The sequence below is a fragment of the Pagrus major genome, chromosome 5, assembly GCF_040436345.1.
Source record: "Pagrus major chromosome 5, Pma_NU_1.0".
Lineage (NCBI taxonomy): Eukaryota > Metazoa > Chordata > Actinopteri > Spariformes > Sparidae > Pagrus > Pagrus major.
This window is the reverse complement of record NC_133219.1, coordinates 32,867,895-32,882,450: the sequence shown is the minus strand read 5'-3', so window position 1 is coordinate 32,882,450 and position 14,556 is coordinate 32,867,895. Positions and strand designations below refer to the sequence as shown.

Genomic DNA, 14,556 nt, shown 5'->3' with positions numbered 1-14,556 from the left:
AGTTAGGCTATATCAATGTAAATTACACATGGGAGGATGACATTTTAAAATTGTCTCGTGAGGTTAACATGCTCTTTAAATATAGGATCTGTAATTATTAATAAGGGGATTAAAGGAACTTGGGATCTTAGTAACATTCTCTATCTTACCAATACAACACAATACAGTAGCAGTTTGGCCCATGGCCCACCATTAAGTATCAATTTTGGCTCTCCAACTGAAAAAAAAAAATAATTGAAAAATCTCTCTGTAAAGGGATTAATAAAGCATGTCTTCTTCTTCTGATTTATAAAGTATGCTGAAGTTTCCTTTAGTCTGTTTTATCTATCTATCTATCTATCTATCTATCTATCTATCTATCTATCTATCTATCTATCTATCTATCTATCTATCTATCTTTTATTTATGGATATCTTATATACTCCCTGGAAGAGCATTTTGAAGACCATTCCTGTTATCATCTCACACTGACTGCTCCTCACATTTCTGTCATTTAACTTTCTAGAAATGTAACTAATAGATACTACTCAGCACTTTCGACACAATGTAGGACAGGGAAATTTGCAAAGAAAAAAAAAACGACCGAAACATGAAAACTGTAATTGTTTAAAAAATATTTTAAAGTGGCTAATTTTTAGAGCAGACTTATACATTTTTAATTTTATTTTAAATCGATGAAATCCTTCGAAAGTGCGGCGCTCGTTGTTAAACTACATAAACATTCAGCCAGCAGCAGCAGCAGAGGAGCTGCAGCTGCTCCTGCTCAGTGTCTGTGAGACTTTTCGCCTGATAAATGAACTCAAACGGAGGATTAAGTGACTCGCTGGGAATTAAATGACTTACAGAAGCTTAGTTTTCCGTTTTTATATCAGTCGCTCCTTCTTTCTTCTGCTGCAAAGCTAAGCTAAGCTAATCAAGCTAGCTAGCATGCTACAGTGATTTTTTTTCTCTCCACATGAAGAAGAGGAAGCTTTCAAGACACCCTGATGGCTTCAACTTCTTCAGCTGGAAAAGGTTTGAAAGGTTGTCACACAACCTTAAGTCTCTGCAGATAGTAAATGATAAGCCTAATTTGCTGTAAGTAAGTATTGAAATGTTTTAAAAGATATGTTGCACGGTTAACTAATAAAATGTGTATATTTTGTCATAGAAACATGGCGCACAGGTGACACCTGTCTGGCTCCTGACCCGAGAGATGGCACCCTGCGAGAAGCCACTATTCAGAGACCGACCACCCCTCATAATAATGACCCCATAGCATGGGTGCTGTTCACTGATGAAGAAGAGGAGGAAGCTGTACCTGTCTCGAAACTAATGAGACCAGGCTTGAATCACTTCAACCAGGAGAAACCTGTGTTTCCTAGCAGCATCACAGACCCCAGGCTGTGTGTCCCCTTAAAGCTGAGTGATGTTGATGGAGACAGAGTCCCCTACACCATCAACAGATACCTGAGGGATTACCAGAGAGAAGGGATCAGGTTCATTTACAACAACTACATGCGGTCCAGAGGTTGTATCCTGGGTGACGACATGGGCCTGGGAAAAACTGTACAGGTACAAAGCACACTAGCTGCAAAACTGTTTTCACAATTATTCCAAAGGTCTCATACTTTGCACATTTTCAGGTTCATGCTTTGATTTTGGGCGTCCACTGCAGAATGTTTGCATGCTTTAATGGTGAAATAACACATCCCCATACATTGCATTGCAGCAACACAGCAACACCCTTTGAATTACCTGTTTTATTTCCTGTTTCTTTAAGACTTAAGACTTAAACTTAAGACTTTAAGACCCTTCTCTAGACGGCACAGTCTGCTCTGATTGGTCAGTTCTCACAGGCCTGGGCAGGCACCACCCACTGTGTTTCTTCAACAGCTTTGCCTCATGCTGTGAGCATGGCTGAGGGTGGTGACTGTATAGCTGTGTCATCACAACCTGGCAGCTTATTGAAAGGCCCAGTTTCTGAATACAGGCTCCGTGGATTTAGCGTTTTGATACTTTTGTGGTATTTACATAGCACCTAGACATGCTTTATAATCAGAAAAGCCAGGAAATCTCAATTTCTACAATATGAAACCTTTAATATCTTTATATTTAAGCATTTTTCTTCACATAGCTGTTTCTCTCACTATTCTCTTTACCATATTGATTTTTTATTTATTTTATCTTAGGTCATAGGTTTCCTGGCTGCTGTGCTGCACAAAACAGGCACATGGGAGGACATCCAGAAAAACAGGCCTGAATTTCTGCAGAGTCAGCTGCCCTCCAAGCAAAGTAAACCCAAGAAAGTGAGTATTAAAGTATGCATAAAGAAACATTAATTTAAGGATAAATAATTTATTTTCATATACCAGGCACATTCAGTCAAGTACAGCAGTAGTGTAAAGCTTCAGACATCAGTGAGTGATGACTTTTCATCTGCATGTTCTAATGTTTCCGTGATCTGGTTTAGGTGTTCCTGATTGTGGCCCCGCTGTCGGTGCTTTATAACTGGAAAGATGAACTGGACACATGGGGTCACTTCCAGTGTGTGGTGGTCCACGGGTTGAGGAAAGAGGAGGAGCTGGCTCGCATCAAGAAGGGACGCGTTGAGATTGCTCTCACTACCTATGAGACTTTGCGCCTTTGTCTGGATCAGTTTAATAAGTAAGAACCGTGCTCAACACACACAAACAACAAAAAGGTGACAAATTCGTTTTTGTAACTACTTCTTTTGGTACTTAAACATTTTACTAAAATACACCTTTGCTCTCCCTGCAGCATTGACTGGTCTGCTGTAGTTGTGGATGAAGCCCACAAGATAAAAAATCCAAACTCTCAGATAACTCAGGCCATGAAGGATCTGAAATGTAAGGTCAGATAGCTTTGTTTTTGTGATGGTCTACTGCTGGTGTCATTATGAAGTGATAATCCTATGTTCTGCTGTTTAGAAAATATGTTGAATGGTGCCACCATTATAACATGCTTCTAATAAAATGGTAACTTTGCATTTTGGACCATGCTTTTAATGCAAGCTTTGCACATATGTTTTCATCAGATCAGAATTGGCCTCACTGGCACCATCTTACAAAACAACCTTGAGGAGCTGTGGTGTGTCATGGACTGGTAGGTTAAGAGACTTTATATTACATGTATCTTTTGCATATTTACAGTCACTTTTCAATCATTTTGTTCACTGTAGTGGAAGTGAGGTGGTTGCAATTTGCAATTTTTTTCTTTTCTATTCTATTTAGGGCCATACCTGGTTGTCTTGGCAGCTTAGGACATTTCAAGTGCAAGTTTTCTGATCCGATTGAACAAGGGCAGAGGCACAGTGCAACCAAACGTTCCTTAGCTACAGGGAGGAAGACCGTCAGAGCTCTGGTGAGGAAAATTTCCCGCTGGTTCCTCAGAAGGACTAAAGATCTCATCAAGGGACAGCTGCCTAAGAAGGATGACAGGGTAAGATTGGTGAAGTCAAACCAGACTTTATCATTTCCTTATTGTAATATAGTAATTAAGGTGTATGACGTATTTAAACCTCAAAGAAATTCTGTGATGTGTTTTCTTCTAGGTAGTATATTGCTCTCTGACAGATTTTCAGCAGACTGTGTATCAGACGGTGCTGGACACTGAAGATGTGACGTTACTGCTGAGGTCTTCAGAGAAATGTGACTGTCAAAGCAGACGCACCCGCAGAGGCTGCTGCTATAAAGTAAGTTCACCCCTTTTTACCATTGTTTGCTGTTGTATGCTGAGTTTTATCTTCTTTTTTTTTTTACTTTCAGGGGTCAGATTGAGCTCTTAAGTAATGTAATTTTATTTCATTGCAGACAAACTCAGAAGGGGTAGAAATGAAAAATCTGTACTTCAGCTACTTGGCCATATTGAGGAAGGTTGCTAACCATGTAGCACTGCTTCAGTCCACTGCAGCCACCAGCAAGAAGCAGGTAGAGACATGTTGTCCTACAACTGGTTTAATATACTTCAGAGTTATTTCCTGGACAGCTTTCCCAGAAGTTCATACCACATCCTCATGTGATTGCGACTCATTTGTGTCTTCCAGGAAAAGTATGTTGCTGCCATTTGTGCGAAGGTATTCCAAAAGTTTCCAGACTTTGTGCAGAGATGCAAAAATGAAGCGTTTGAGGCCTTGTCGGACCCGATGTACAGTGGAAAGATGAAGGTACAATTTGGGAACAAAGGCTCAGTCACCTGCTCATTATGGGCTGTTTCATTGTGGTTGAACGTATCTGTATTCCTTTTCAGGTTTTGCAGAAGCTGCTCAAATTTTATCTGCAAAGGAGAGATAAAGTGCTCCTTTTTTCTCTCTCAACCAAGGTGAGAGCCATGTTTGTTTTTATTGAAATCATATTTTTTGGGCATCACAGAGTTTGCCCTTGCGATTGCAGGGATATTTATTGTGTGAGAGTTGGATGAGCAGCGGGGCAGTGATGTTATCTATAAGGGATTTTCAGATGGTGTCAGAGATCGAGTATGCTTGTTGGTTTTAGAGCTTTATATCCAGTCACATCCATTCAACATTTCATCACAGCAACAGCCTTAAACACACACTCTTAATTGCCACCGCTGTCAGAGCAGATGATTTGTTTACAGAGAAAATAGTAGCAGGAGTCACAATTTTCTCATGACATAGATTAAAATATAAGCCTTGGGTTTTATAAGTGAGGGCGATTAGAGTTTTTAAGATAATTAGACTCTGTAGAGTCTAATGGCTGCTGTCACCTGAGACAGTATGATAACATTTCTGGCTGCTATGAGGTCATATTTTCACAGCCTATGTTTTGCTTTTATGGGAATCCATACAGTTTTGATTTCTGCTCAATATTACCCCTATGGAATATCTTTAAATATACAAGCCAGGGGATATTCTGTTTATTTTTCATTACATTTGCTTGTCAAGCGTTCACATTTTCAGAATCTGAATCAGAAATAATTTATTGATACCCTCGGGGGAAACTGGGTACATTACAGTTGCTCCTTTTTAGAACAGAAATATCACACTATGGAAAGATAATAATAAGATATAATTAGAGAAACATAATAAGAAATAAGAGTAAGAAAGTTCTAAAATATTAAAATAACTGTAAAAGATATGTGCATTTAAACTATACGTGACAACTATAAATATACATATAGAAACACAAATACCACTAGAAATATACACAATGTAGATAATATTGAGTAATATCACAACAGGTAATAAATGAAAATGGTTAACAGTATAAACAAATGCTACAAACAACAGTAGAATACTGCACAGAAAATGTCTTATACAAACCAATTCACCCTTGACAATGAGTGATTACACATAAAAGATGTAGAGATACCATTTCTACACTCTTGTTTCCTGTGCTCTAAACCCCTCACAGTTGTTTGTTGTGTGTTTTGAACCTGTCAGCTGTTAGATGTGCTGCAGAGCTACTGCATGGCAGAGGGGCTGGACTACAGCAGGTTGGACGGAAACACTAAAGCCAAAGAAAGAGTTCAGATCGTCAAAGAGTTCAACAGCTCCTCTCACATCAACCTCTGCCTGGTTTCCACCATGTAAGTCAAACAATAACAATCGAGAATAAGAGTTTCCTTATATTTCATATTTCACAAATTAAGCTCCACTAATATGCTAGATATGGGGACATTTAATACTGTGTATGCTGCTGTTGATTTTATTTCAACATGTTTTTGTTTTTTTTATTTTATTTTAAACTGATAACTGACCTTTTGTTCTATCAGGGCGGGTGGTCTTGGTCTTAACTTTGTAGGGGCCAATGTTGTAGTGCTATTTGACCCCACATGGAACCCAGCCAATGACCTTCAGGCTATTGACAGGTAGGTTGTGTGCCATATCTTGACAGACTTTTGCAAAAGTAGTCTGTTGTTGCTTGTCCTGACTGGCCTCAAAAAGTACTAACGCTGCCAGCATAGCATCACATCTGATGTCTAAACATAAACAAACACAGGTTTTTTACTATTTATATGCTTGGTGCCTGTGTGTTGATGTGTTTGTGTCTCTTCTCAGGGCGTATCGTATTGGCCAGTGCAGGGATGTGACTGTTCTTAGGCTGATCTCACTGGGGACTGTAGAAGAGGTCATCTACCTCAGACAGGTTTACAAACAGGTAATTATATTCATATAATCATAATGCACAAAGGATGCTTGTCTTGGTATTATGTGGACATCTCCTTTACTTCGTGTGAGATAGTTGGTGCAGCACAAAGGAAGAGAAAGGTTTACCAACTGCATAAATCAAAAATTTTGACAGAAACTACTGAAGCGCCACAAAACTTCTCACCACTTTCTCTTCTTTCAGCAATTACAGAGTTCAGTTGTGGGCAAGGAGAGTGCACGACGGTACTTCGAGGCAGTGCAGGGGCAAGGTGTCCATAAGGGGGAGCTGTTTGGGATCAAAAACCTCTTCAGGCTGCAGACCCAAGGGACATGCCTCACCCGCAAGATACTAGAGGTTAGATAGCCTACTGAACATGCCCCTCACTGTTTGATTGATGATATTGACTCGTATCCTCAGTCAGAATACAAGGTCTCACAAAACAGTCAACAACATTTTTTTTTTTTTTTTTTGCACATCTAAATTACTGTACTGAAGACAACAAACTCTTTTGTTGATGAATGTTGATGTTATATAATGAAATGTTTGAGTTTTTCTAAATGCATGTCTCACTTTTGTTCTTCCTGTCAGCGAGAAGGACAAGTAGAGGCCGGTGTAATCACAACCAGCACACACACAGGCGAAGGAAAAGAGGAGGAGGAGACCAAGGGAGTTAGCGTGAGTAACTCTGCCGTTCTCAGAGACCCGGAACATAGGGCACCCATCTTTCCCATCCCTCACTCCGTCTTCTTTCCCAGGCGGCCCACTTATTCTCTCATTCCCACGTGAAAGAGGGGATACCTCAAACAGGGACCTTCCTGTCTGTCAGTCAACCAACCCACAGAATCTCATTCAACTTTTTCTGCCTTTTTGCTCCAATTTTTTTTCTGTATTGCTTCCTCTTCAATCATTCTTTGTTTTATAATCTTCCTATTCTCTTTAAGGGGTTTATTCAAAATGACACATGCCTCATTTATGAGAGAAACAGCTTCTACTAAAAGAAGAGAGAATCTGTCAACCACACCAAGTTTCCTTGAAGTGGTGTTTTTGCTTTAAGTATGAATGTTTTCATTAGATTAGTGTTTCAGGATATTGTTTAAAAGTTTTTATGCTTTTTTTGCCATGCATTCATTCATGCCGTCAAAATTGGTGTCCATTGTAACTGACTGAATTGAAGCAGACCACGGCTTCTGCTCTCTGTCGGTATGAAGACTACAAACTTGTTACAGAAACCTTCCAAGCACACACAGCAAAATATTTTGGGTTTAGTTTCACTAGCTTACAAAAACATTTTCATGTTCAAGTCTTTGTATTTTATCCAAACTGAAGGACAAGGCTTTGTCTGCCTCTCACTGTGTTTCTCTCTGATGCTGTGTGAAACAGCTGGATGCAATTACTTACGTGTCCTAATGGAAGCAGCAGACCACACTGAAGTCTATCTTCTGCTTTTCAGCTATTTATTTACACAGTGATACCCCTTATCATCCTGTTCCCAGCCAGGTCCTTTTTACAGGGCTGCTGCTGCTCCGCTGAGGCCATTCAGATTCTTTCAAAAACACAGAATACACTGGGGTGCCTTAACACGCACAGAAAGAGGCTCCAGGCATGTAAGCACCAACATGCACACGAGTACAGCAGCAGAACTGGGCGCAAGACATGAAGTTGGCAAATTTTGTGAAATTAGAATCAGTGTTGGTGGTCGCTCTCACAAAGGACCATTTATATATCGACAGGAAATGTTATGACCCCTTTTGGTTTTCTTCATTACATCATGATGGAGGGCAGATGTCACATCGATGTTGATTATGATTTATTGTTACAAACATCTGCTTTGTGTTACACAATGAAATCTCACATGGGCTCGTCCACTGAAAGATGGCATGAAGAAGGGAAGTGAGGAATTTGTAGCCTTTTGGTGCACACAGTTTATAAACAGCTTATTTAATGTTCTCGCACTACTTTCCCTACCTTTCTTTAGCTGTTTCTTTCTACTGCTTTATTTAAGGAACCTGGATGTTCTCCACCTAAAGATGGCCCTGTACGGGATGATGAACCAGCAAAGGAGAACACAGTTGCTGCAAAGGTCCCCGAAAGAGTTCTGGACTTCAGCAGTGGGAGTGAAGAGGATGAGGTGGTGCAGGGGTTTAAGAGCAGGACATCAAATCCAAGTGCAGTGGATGGCAACAGAGGTGGGAATGCTGCCACTGGTCCTAGTCGATTGAGTCTCTTCCAGCACGGTTTCTCCAGACTACTTGAAGGAGTTAAAGGAAAACCAGAGTTAGGAGAAGGGGACAGCAGTGTTGAAGAAAGCCCCTTTGAGGAAGATGTTGAGGATCAAAAGAGGGAGGGTACCTCCTCTGGCATCTGCAAGAGCTCCAATACAGGAAACGGTGCAGTCTGTCTTTCTAAAATGGGAACGAAAACCAGGGACCTCTCCAGTGGTTCAGACAAGGAAGAAAGGGAGAAAAGAGATGGGGGAAGACAAGAAAGGGTTTCTCTGGTGAAACAGAGTGAGAGACAGGGCCAGAAAGGATGGACAAATAAGAAAATTACTGTGTTTGAGGAGAGCGATGAAATTTCTTCACCGTACAAAAAGAAACCTAACAAGCTCAACGCTTCAATTCCAAGAGTGCATCACTTTGAGGGTTACTCTGATGAATCTGAGGATTTGGACTTAGAGGCGTTGTCGGGGCCCAAGAGGGACACTTTTGATTCAAACACTAAAGGAGGAGACAAAGGGAGAGGAAGACTGGACTGTAACAGAAAGTGGCTAAATTCTAGTGTCAGGGACAAGGCCAGACCCAAATACTCAGAAGAAATAGAGACATTCACATCTTCAGAAGATGAACACACTCCTGTTAAGAAAGCGAGACCCGCAGGATGTCACTTCACATCTCCACAGACAGAAAGATCCAGAGTTGAGTTGCCAAAAGACGGGCGAAGAGCTGCAACAACCGACGGGGCTGAGAGACGAGCAGGATCATCCAAAGCTGTTTCATTCACCAGTCTGAAAGGTCCATCATCCAAAGGAAAAGATGGCACTATCGACAGTGTGCTAGGTCAGATACAACACCGACATATATATATTAATAATTTTAATGAACTTAATATAAACATTAATGAAGTATATTTCTGTTTTAAAGGGGGCGTACAGGAAGTGATGTATATGCACTCTAACCAGCGCGTGGTGGGCGGGAGCAAAGCAGAGGAGCTGATCAGTAGAGCTGCTGTACGAGACGTGTTCAAACTCAAGATGTACTCTCAGCTCCCGGCCAATCACCTTCTAGGCGACATAGAGGTACAGTACTGCCTTCTGCTTCAGTGATCTACTCTGACCCAGCACTGTACCCATGTGCTTATGGCTAGTTAAAGGATCAGTTCACCCAAAATACTTTTCATGAATACATTTTTCTTGTCACGTTATGTTTTGAAGTTGAATTGGGATGACTTTTTGACATCACAAATTACATTAGATAAATTCAATTACAACTGGAAAAACTTAACAGGAATATATTTTTCCAGAAACTGTGACAGGATTACTTGGTAATCCACAGACCTCGCTGTAAACAGTTTCATTTAGACCTGTTTACTACCAAAGTGTGCCTGGCAATTGCATATTGGCGTGCAGGATGGCTTGCCAGAAATGTATCAGACAAACATGCTCACTTTGACATGAGAGTGGATGTAAACAGATACTGTTCTTTGTAGCTTTACTAAAGCTCAGTGATGCTCAACAGTGTAGGTCAGGTATATTCAAATCTGTGGTCCACAGTTCTGCATGTTTATATCCACTATCATGTCAACTTAAGCCTGCACATCTTAGCCAGCAGTACTGATCAGTGGAAAGAGACAGCTGGTGAGCAAACGGGGAAAATATTTTCAAACAAATGGTTCATTAAAAGGATTAGTGTAGTTTATTTTGTCTTGATTTTTGGATTTTTGATTTAATTTGCAGAGTGTGATCAAATATCATCGAGCTCTGTTTTATTGGGTTGATAGCTGTCATCTCCACATAGGTCCAAATCAGACTAATAATAAAACTTTCTAAAGTTGTAGTCTAATAAATAGATGGTACCACATAAGTTAAACATGTATGATTTTGTGTGATTTGAGCTGAAAGGACCCCTTAATCCTTCATTTTCCTTTTCTTACTTGCTAAATAATGTCAGTATATCATATTTATTACCTCCGCCAAGGAAGCTATGCTTTCATCCGTGTCCGTTTGTTAGTTGGTTGGTTTTTCAACAAAGTTAAACAAGAACTACGGAACGGATTTCCAGGAAACTTGGATGGAGGTTGGTCCTCGGCCCAGAATAGACCCCATTAACTTTTGGTGCGGATCTGGATAAATAGATGGATCCCGGAATTTTTTCGCATTTTCTTTAACATCGTGAGATAGGGTGGTTTATTGACATTTTCATACATTTCTCAGGGAATTATATACGGATCTTGATTAAATCCTCAGGCGTATTTGGCTGGTATCTATAAGTGAGTACAATTTCATGCTGATCCTAGATCTGGTCAAAAACTCAAAGCCATTATGTCTGAATAAGGGCTAAAAGCAAAAAAAAACCCTAAAAACTGAAAAACAAAAACAGATTGAGTCTGAGGCAAAAATACTGCTTCAATAAACCTTCACTCTTGTTTGATTTTACCAGAGCCTGTCAGAGAGCCCACCAGACAGTCCGCCTTGCACTTCTACTGTCAGACTGGAGAAGCCCAATGTGGACCATCCAGTCACCTTCGCCAACAAGAGTGTGCACCACACCAGACACACCACCTTCATCGTCGGAGAGACTCCCCTGGCCATAAGCAGGTAATGAAAAGGTATTCAGGGGAGTTGAATTTAAGAGGAAAGAACAAGCAGTAGCAGTTAAGATAACGCAAAACGAAAAGGGCACTTTGTATAAGATGAGATGATGGATTTACCAAAAGGATACTGGAGCGTAGGGTAGGACAAATTATTTAAGATAAGGGGGCCTGCAACAGAATGAATTGGATTAAAGCACGCCACTGGATGAAAGGAGGGAAAGGGGGTGTGAAGAGTTTAGTCGGAAGAGTTGTATTCCTGGCAGTGTAGGGAAGTAGGCCAAAACTCACCACAGATATGGTGTTGAGCACCCCCACCTGGGCCTCAGGAATTGTGTGTATGTGTGTGTGTGTGTGTGTGTGTGTGTTTAGCGAGAGACCACCTCTGAGCTTTCCCTTCCACCTATTTCCCAGCATCATGCCAAAGATTACCCAGTTATGTTCAGGCCCAACAGTGCAGGAGTTTTCCTCTTCCACAACCACAGTCCTCCTGAGACGGACCAAAAATGATTGCCTGAGGACTTCCAAACCCACACTGATACACACACAGACATTCTAACAAGCATTTACAAACACAGCACTCACATACACACCACTGTCCCGCTACATCACCTCCGCCTCTACCTTCCCGAACACTCGTATACAGACGCACACAGACACCTCTGTGGCTCCATTCTCACTCCCCGAGGGGAAGACTGCATCTCTGCCCAGAGACTCACCAGGGAGTAAAAACACACACTAGTTATATTGATATCCCCTCAATTAACCTCGCTGTTTAATGATTTAAATCCACATGCACGTCATCTTTTACTGCTGTTACTTTTATTTATTGTTTTTCCAGTAGAAGCCACAAATGGTTATAACACCACCATAATGCAGCTGCACCACCAGTGACTTTGAAGTATTTCTGTCCCAGAGTTTGGTTAGACCAAAGTTTTAATGACTGCCTAGAAGCTCAGGAAAAACACCTCATACTGCATGGCTGATGGATGTGAGCCTGAATATGTGGACAACTATTAATCCTAATGTAGGCCTGATGGACCCACAGAATATTTGATTAATAGCATAGGCCTTGTGGCTTTTTTAAAGGGACAGTTCACCCCAAAATTATTATTTGTAGTGCTTTTTCCATCTAGATTGTTTTGGTGGGAGTTGCTGTGTTTTGGAGATATGGGCTGTAGAAATGTCTGCCTTATGTCTAAGACAATACAATGGAAGTAGAGAGCATTCAGCTTGTGGTGCTCAAAGCGCCAAAATACCTTTGGAAAAACTCAACAGCAATCTCTCTTGACAGAAATCATGACCCGGTTACTCAAGATAAGCCACAGACCTTTTTGTGAACAGTTTCCTTTAGGAACCCGCCAACCATATCACTGCATAGAAGGAAGCGTGCACCTACTCGTGGATGAGAGGCTAGATAAATAAGCCAATGCTGCATTAATGTGCTCCTCGGATGGTCCCATTTCCCGAGTTAGGAAATTGTTCTTCGGACTTCTGTGTGTTCATGTGCGTCACGTCGGAGTGTGGGAGCAACATGGGTGCTAAAAAGAAGTTGTTTTGCATTTTATTGCACAGAGCATTTACACATGTTGAAAGCTGTGTCCAGGGCTTTCTGATGCCATTTGTGCTGTCATGTGCACAAGCCGAGTGGCATCTATCTATCTATCTCCAAAACCTGTCAACTCACACCAAAACAACCTAGTTGTATAAAATAGTACTATAGGTAAGAGGAAAAATATGCTTTGTCATATGTTTGGCCCTTTTCAAGACATTGTTTTATGTTTGATTTAGTACCTTACAGTATGCTTTCATGTCCCAAATTCTGCTGATCTCAAGTCAGCTGCTCTGAATTTGGTGTAAATGTGGAGATAGTAACAAGTTTTTTCCTTCATTGTCAAGCACATTTTTTTATGCATGGATGATTTTTGCTTACTCATTTCTGTCTTTGTGTCATTTGCGTGCTTGTGTGCAGGCAGCAGCTGGAGGAGATGGCGGAAAAATTCAACTTTCCCTCAGTCCATCAATTTGCTGTGGAGATTCTGAGAAGAGACTCAGCCCAGAGACTGGCCTGGCTACGACAGTATTACTCTTCACTGAACCACCCTGACCTGGCTAATACAGTAACAAACAACTTCCCACAACCTGATTCAGCACAGACCTCCTCCTCAACATCCACCAAAACAGCTGCCACAAAATCTGAAGCAGATACCAGAGCCCTACAAAAGGATGTTCTGAAAGCCAAGAAAAGGCCTAAATATGCTCAGAAGAAGCCTGAAACCCCACAAAACAATGTTTCTGTGCCACAGAAAAAGCCTAGAAACCCACAAAATGATGTTCAAGAACCCCAGAAAAAGCAAAAGATCCCACGAAAGAATGTTCACGAGCCTCTAAGTGATGTTCCAAGACTGGATTCAGAGGAGCAGGAGGAGAGGGTCTGCAGTGCCAGAGGACACAAGAGGACAAAGAAGGGTAGTGTTTCTAGTTCTGGAGCCTTCAGAGCTGGTGGTGGTCTTGGCTCGGATCAGGCCAGCAGCCGTGGTCTGGGGTCTGGGGAGGCTGCTGCTTTCCTGAACCGCACAGACAGAGATACCCCTTCTTCTGCGGACCTCAGCCATGGCAGGTCCACCACGTTATCCAAACCCACAGCACAGGAAAGGGAGCAAGAGCAAAAATTGTCTTCCAAGACCAGTGAACCCTTTCAAGGTCAGAGAGAAAAGCCTCACACCCCTTCCCCTCCCGAGCAGGCTCCGTCTACCTCCAGTCGCCATTCCTTTCTCACAGATCTGATAGGAGACACCTCAATCCTCGACGATTTGTTAAAACCCAAATCAAGGGGTGCACAGCATCGAGGAACACCAAAAACACCCCCTGCAGCCTCTTCAGTGTCAGTAAGCAAATCCAGAATCATTCTCAACTCTGATTCTGGTTCAGCAGATCTCTTAGACACTCTGTCCTCTCCAAAGTCACACAACACACTACCTACACGCCAGGCAGCAACAAAGCGAAGTCGCAAAGACTTCTGGGACATCCTGAATGAGGGTAATGAGGAGAGTATCAACAGGTTGACAGACCCGGCAGAAGTGAAGAGGGTTTGCATCAGCACTAAGTTTGCAGCTAGAAGTCGTTCTGGAGAAGAGGAGAGCAAGAATCTGTGGAAGACTAATGAGAAATTCCTGTGGAAGAAATAATACAGGAGAGACTATGGGACTGTTCAAATTGTATTTCATGCTTTTGTACTTTTACAGCTAGAGAAGATGTCTTAAAAAAATATGAATGTATATTTAAAGCAGGAAGATCTGCCTCCGATATTCTCAACTGATTGTATTTTTTTATTTTAAAAATGTCACATTACTTGTAGCTTTTAAAATGTATTTTTTTATTCACTGTAATTATTTGAAAATGTTACATGTCCATTGATTTAGTGAGTGACATGAATAAATGGGGTGTTAATCACTCTGGAAATTTAAACCTTTGTTATATTTTCTAGAATTTATTGCCCAGTTTATTGCTTTATTTTTTGTTTTGTTTTTACCTTAAACACACATCCCCTGGAGGAGCACTTTAATGTCATCACAGAGGTATGACCTATTAAACAATGAAAAAAGTGAGCCAAAACATATTCTGCCATTAATTGAAAAAT

The 14,556-nt window shown here is 41.1% G+C and overlaps 1 protein-coding gene across 2 annotated transcripts; it reads left to right on the top strand.

Moving 5' to 3' along the window:
- Positions 1-757: 757 nt before the first annotated feature.
- On the top strand, positions 758-14,384 carry ercc6l2 (excision repair cross-complementation group 6-like 2). 2 transcript variants are annotated; one of them, XM_073466762.1, is made up of 20 exons: positions 758-1,014; positions 1,151-1,554; positions 2,172-2,288; positions 2,453-2,646; positions 2,761-2,854; positions 3,038-3,105; positions 3,234-3,441; positions 3,554-3,694; positions 3,813-3,929; positions 4,046-4,165; positions 4,249-4,320; positions 5,402-5,547; positions 5,734-5,829; positions 6,020-6,119; positions 6,312-6,464; positions 6,699-6,785; positions 8,113-9,166; positions 9,251-9,405; positions 10,766-10,923; positions 12,889-14,384. In XM_073466762.1, the coding sequence occupies exons 1-20, from the start codon at positions 987-989 to the stop codon at positions 14,102-14,104; spliced, it is 4,728 nt and encodes a 1,575-aa protein (XP_073322863.1). In that variant the 5' UTR covers positions 758-986; the 3' UTR covers positions 14,105-14,384. The 2 variants fall into 2 exon arrangements, with proteins under 2 accessions (XP_073322863.1, XP_073322862.1); XM_073466761.1 differs by having other exon boundaries at positions 758-1,023.
- Positions 14,385-14,556: the final 172 nt, after the last annotated feature.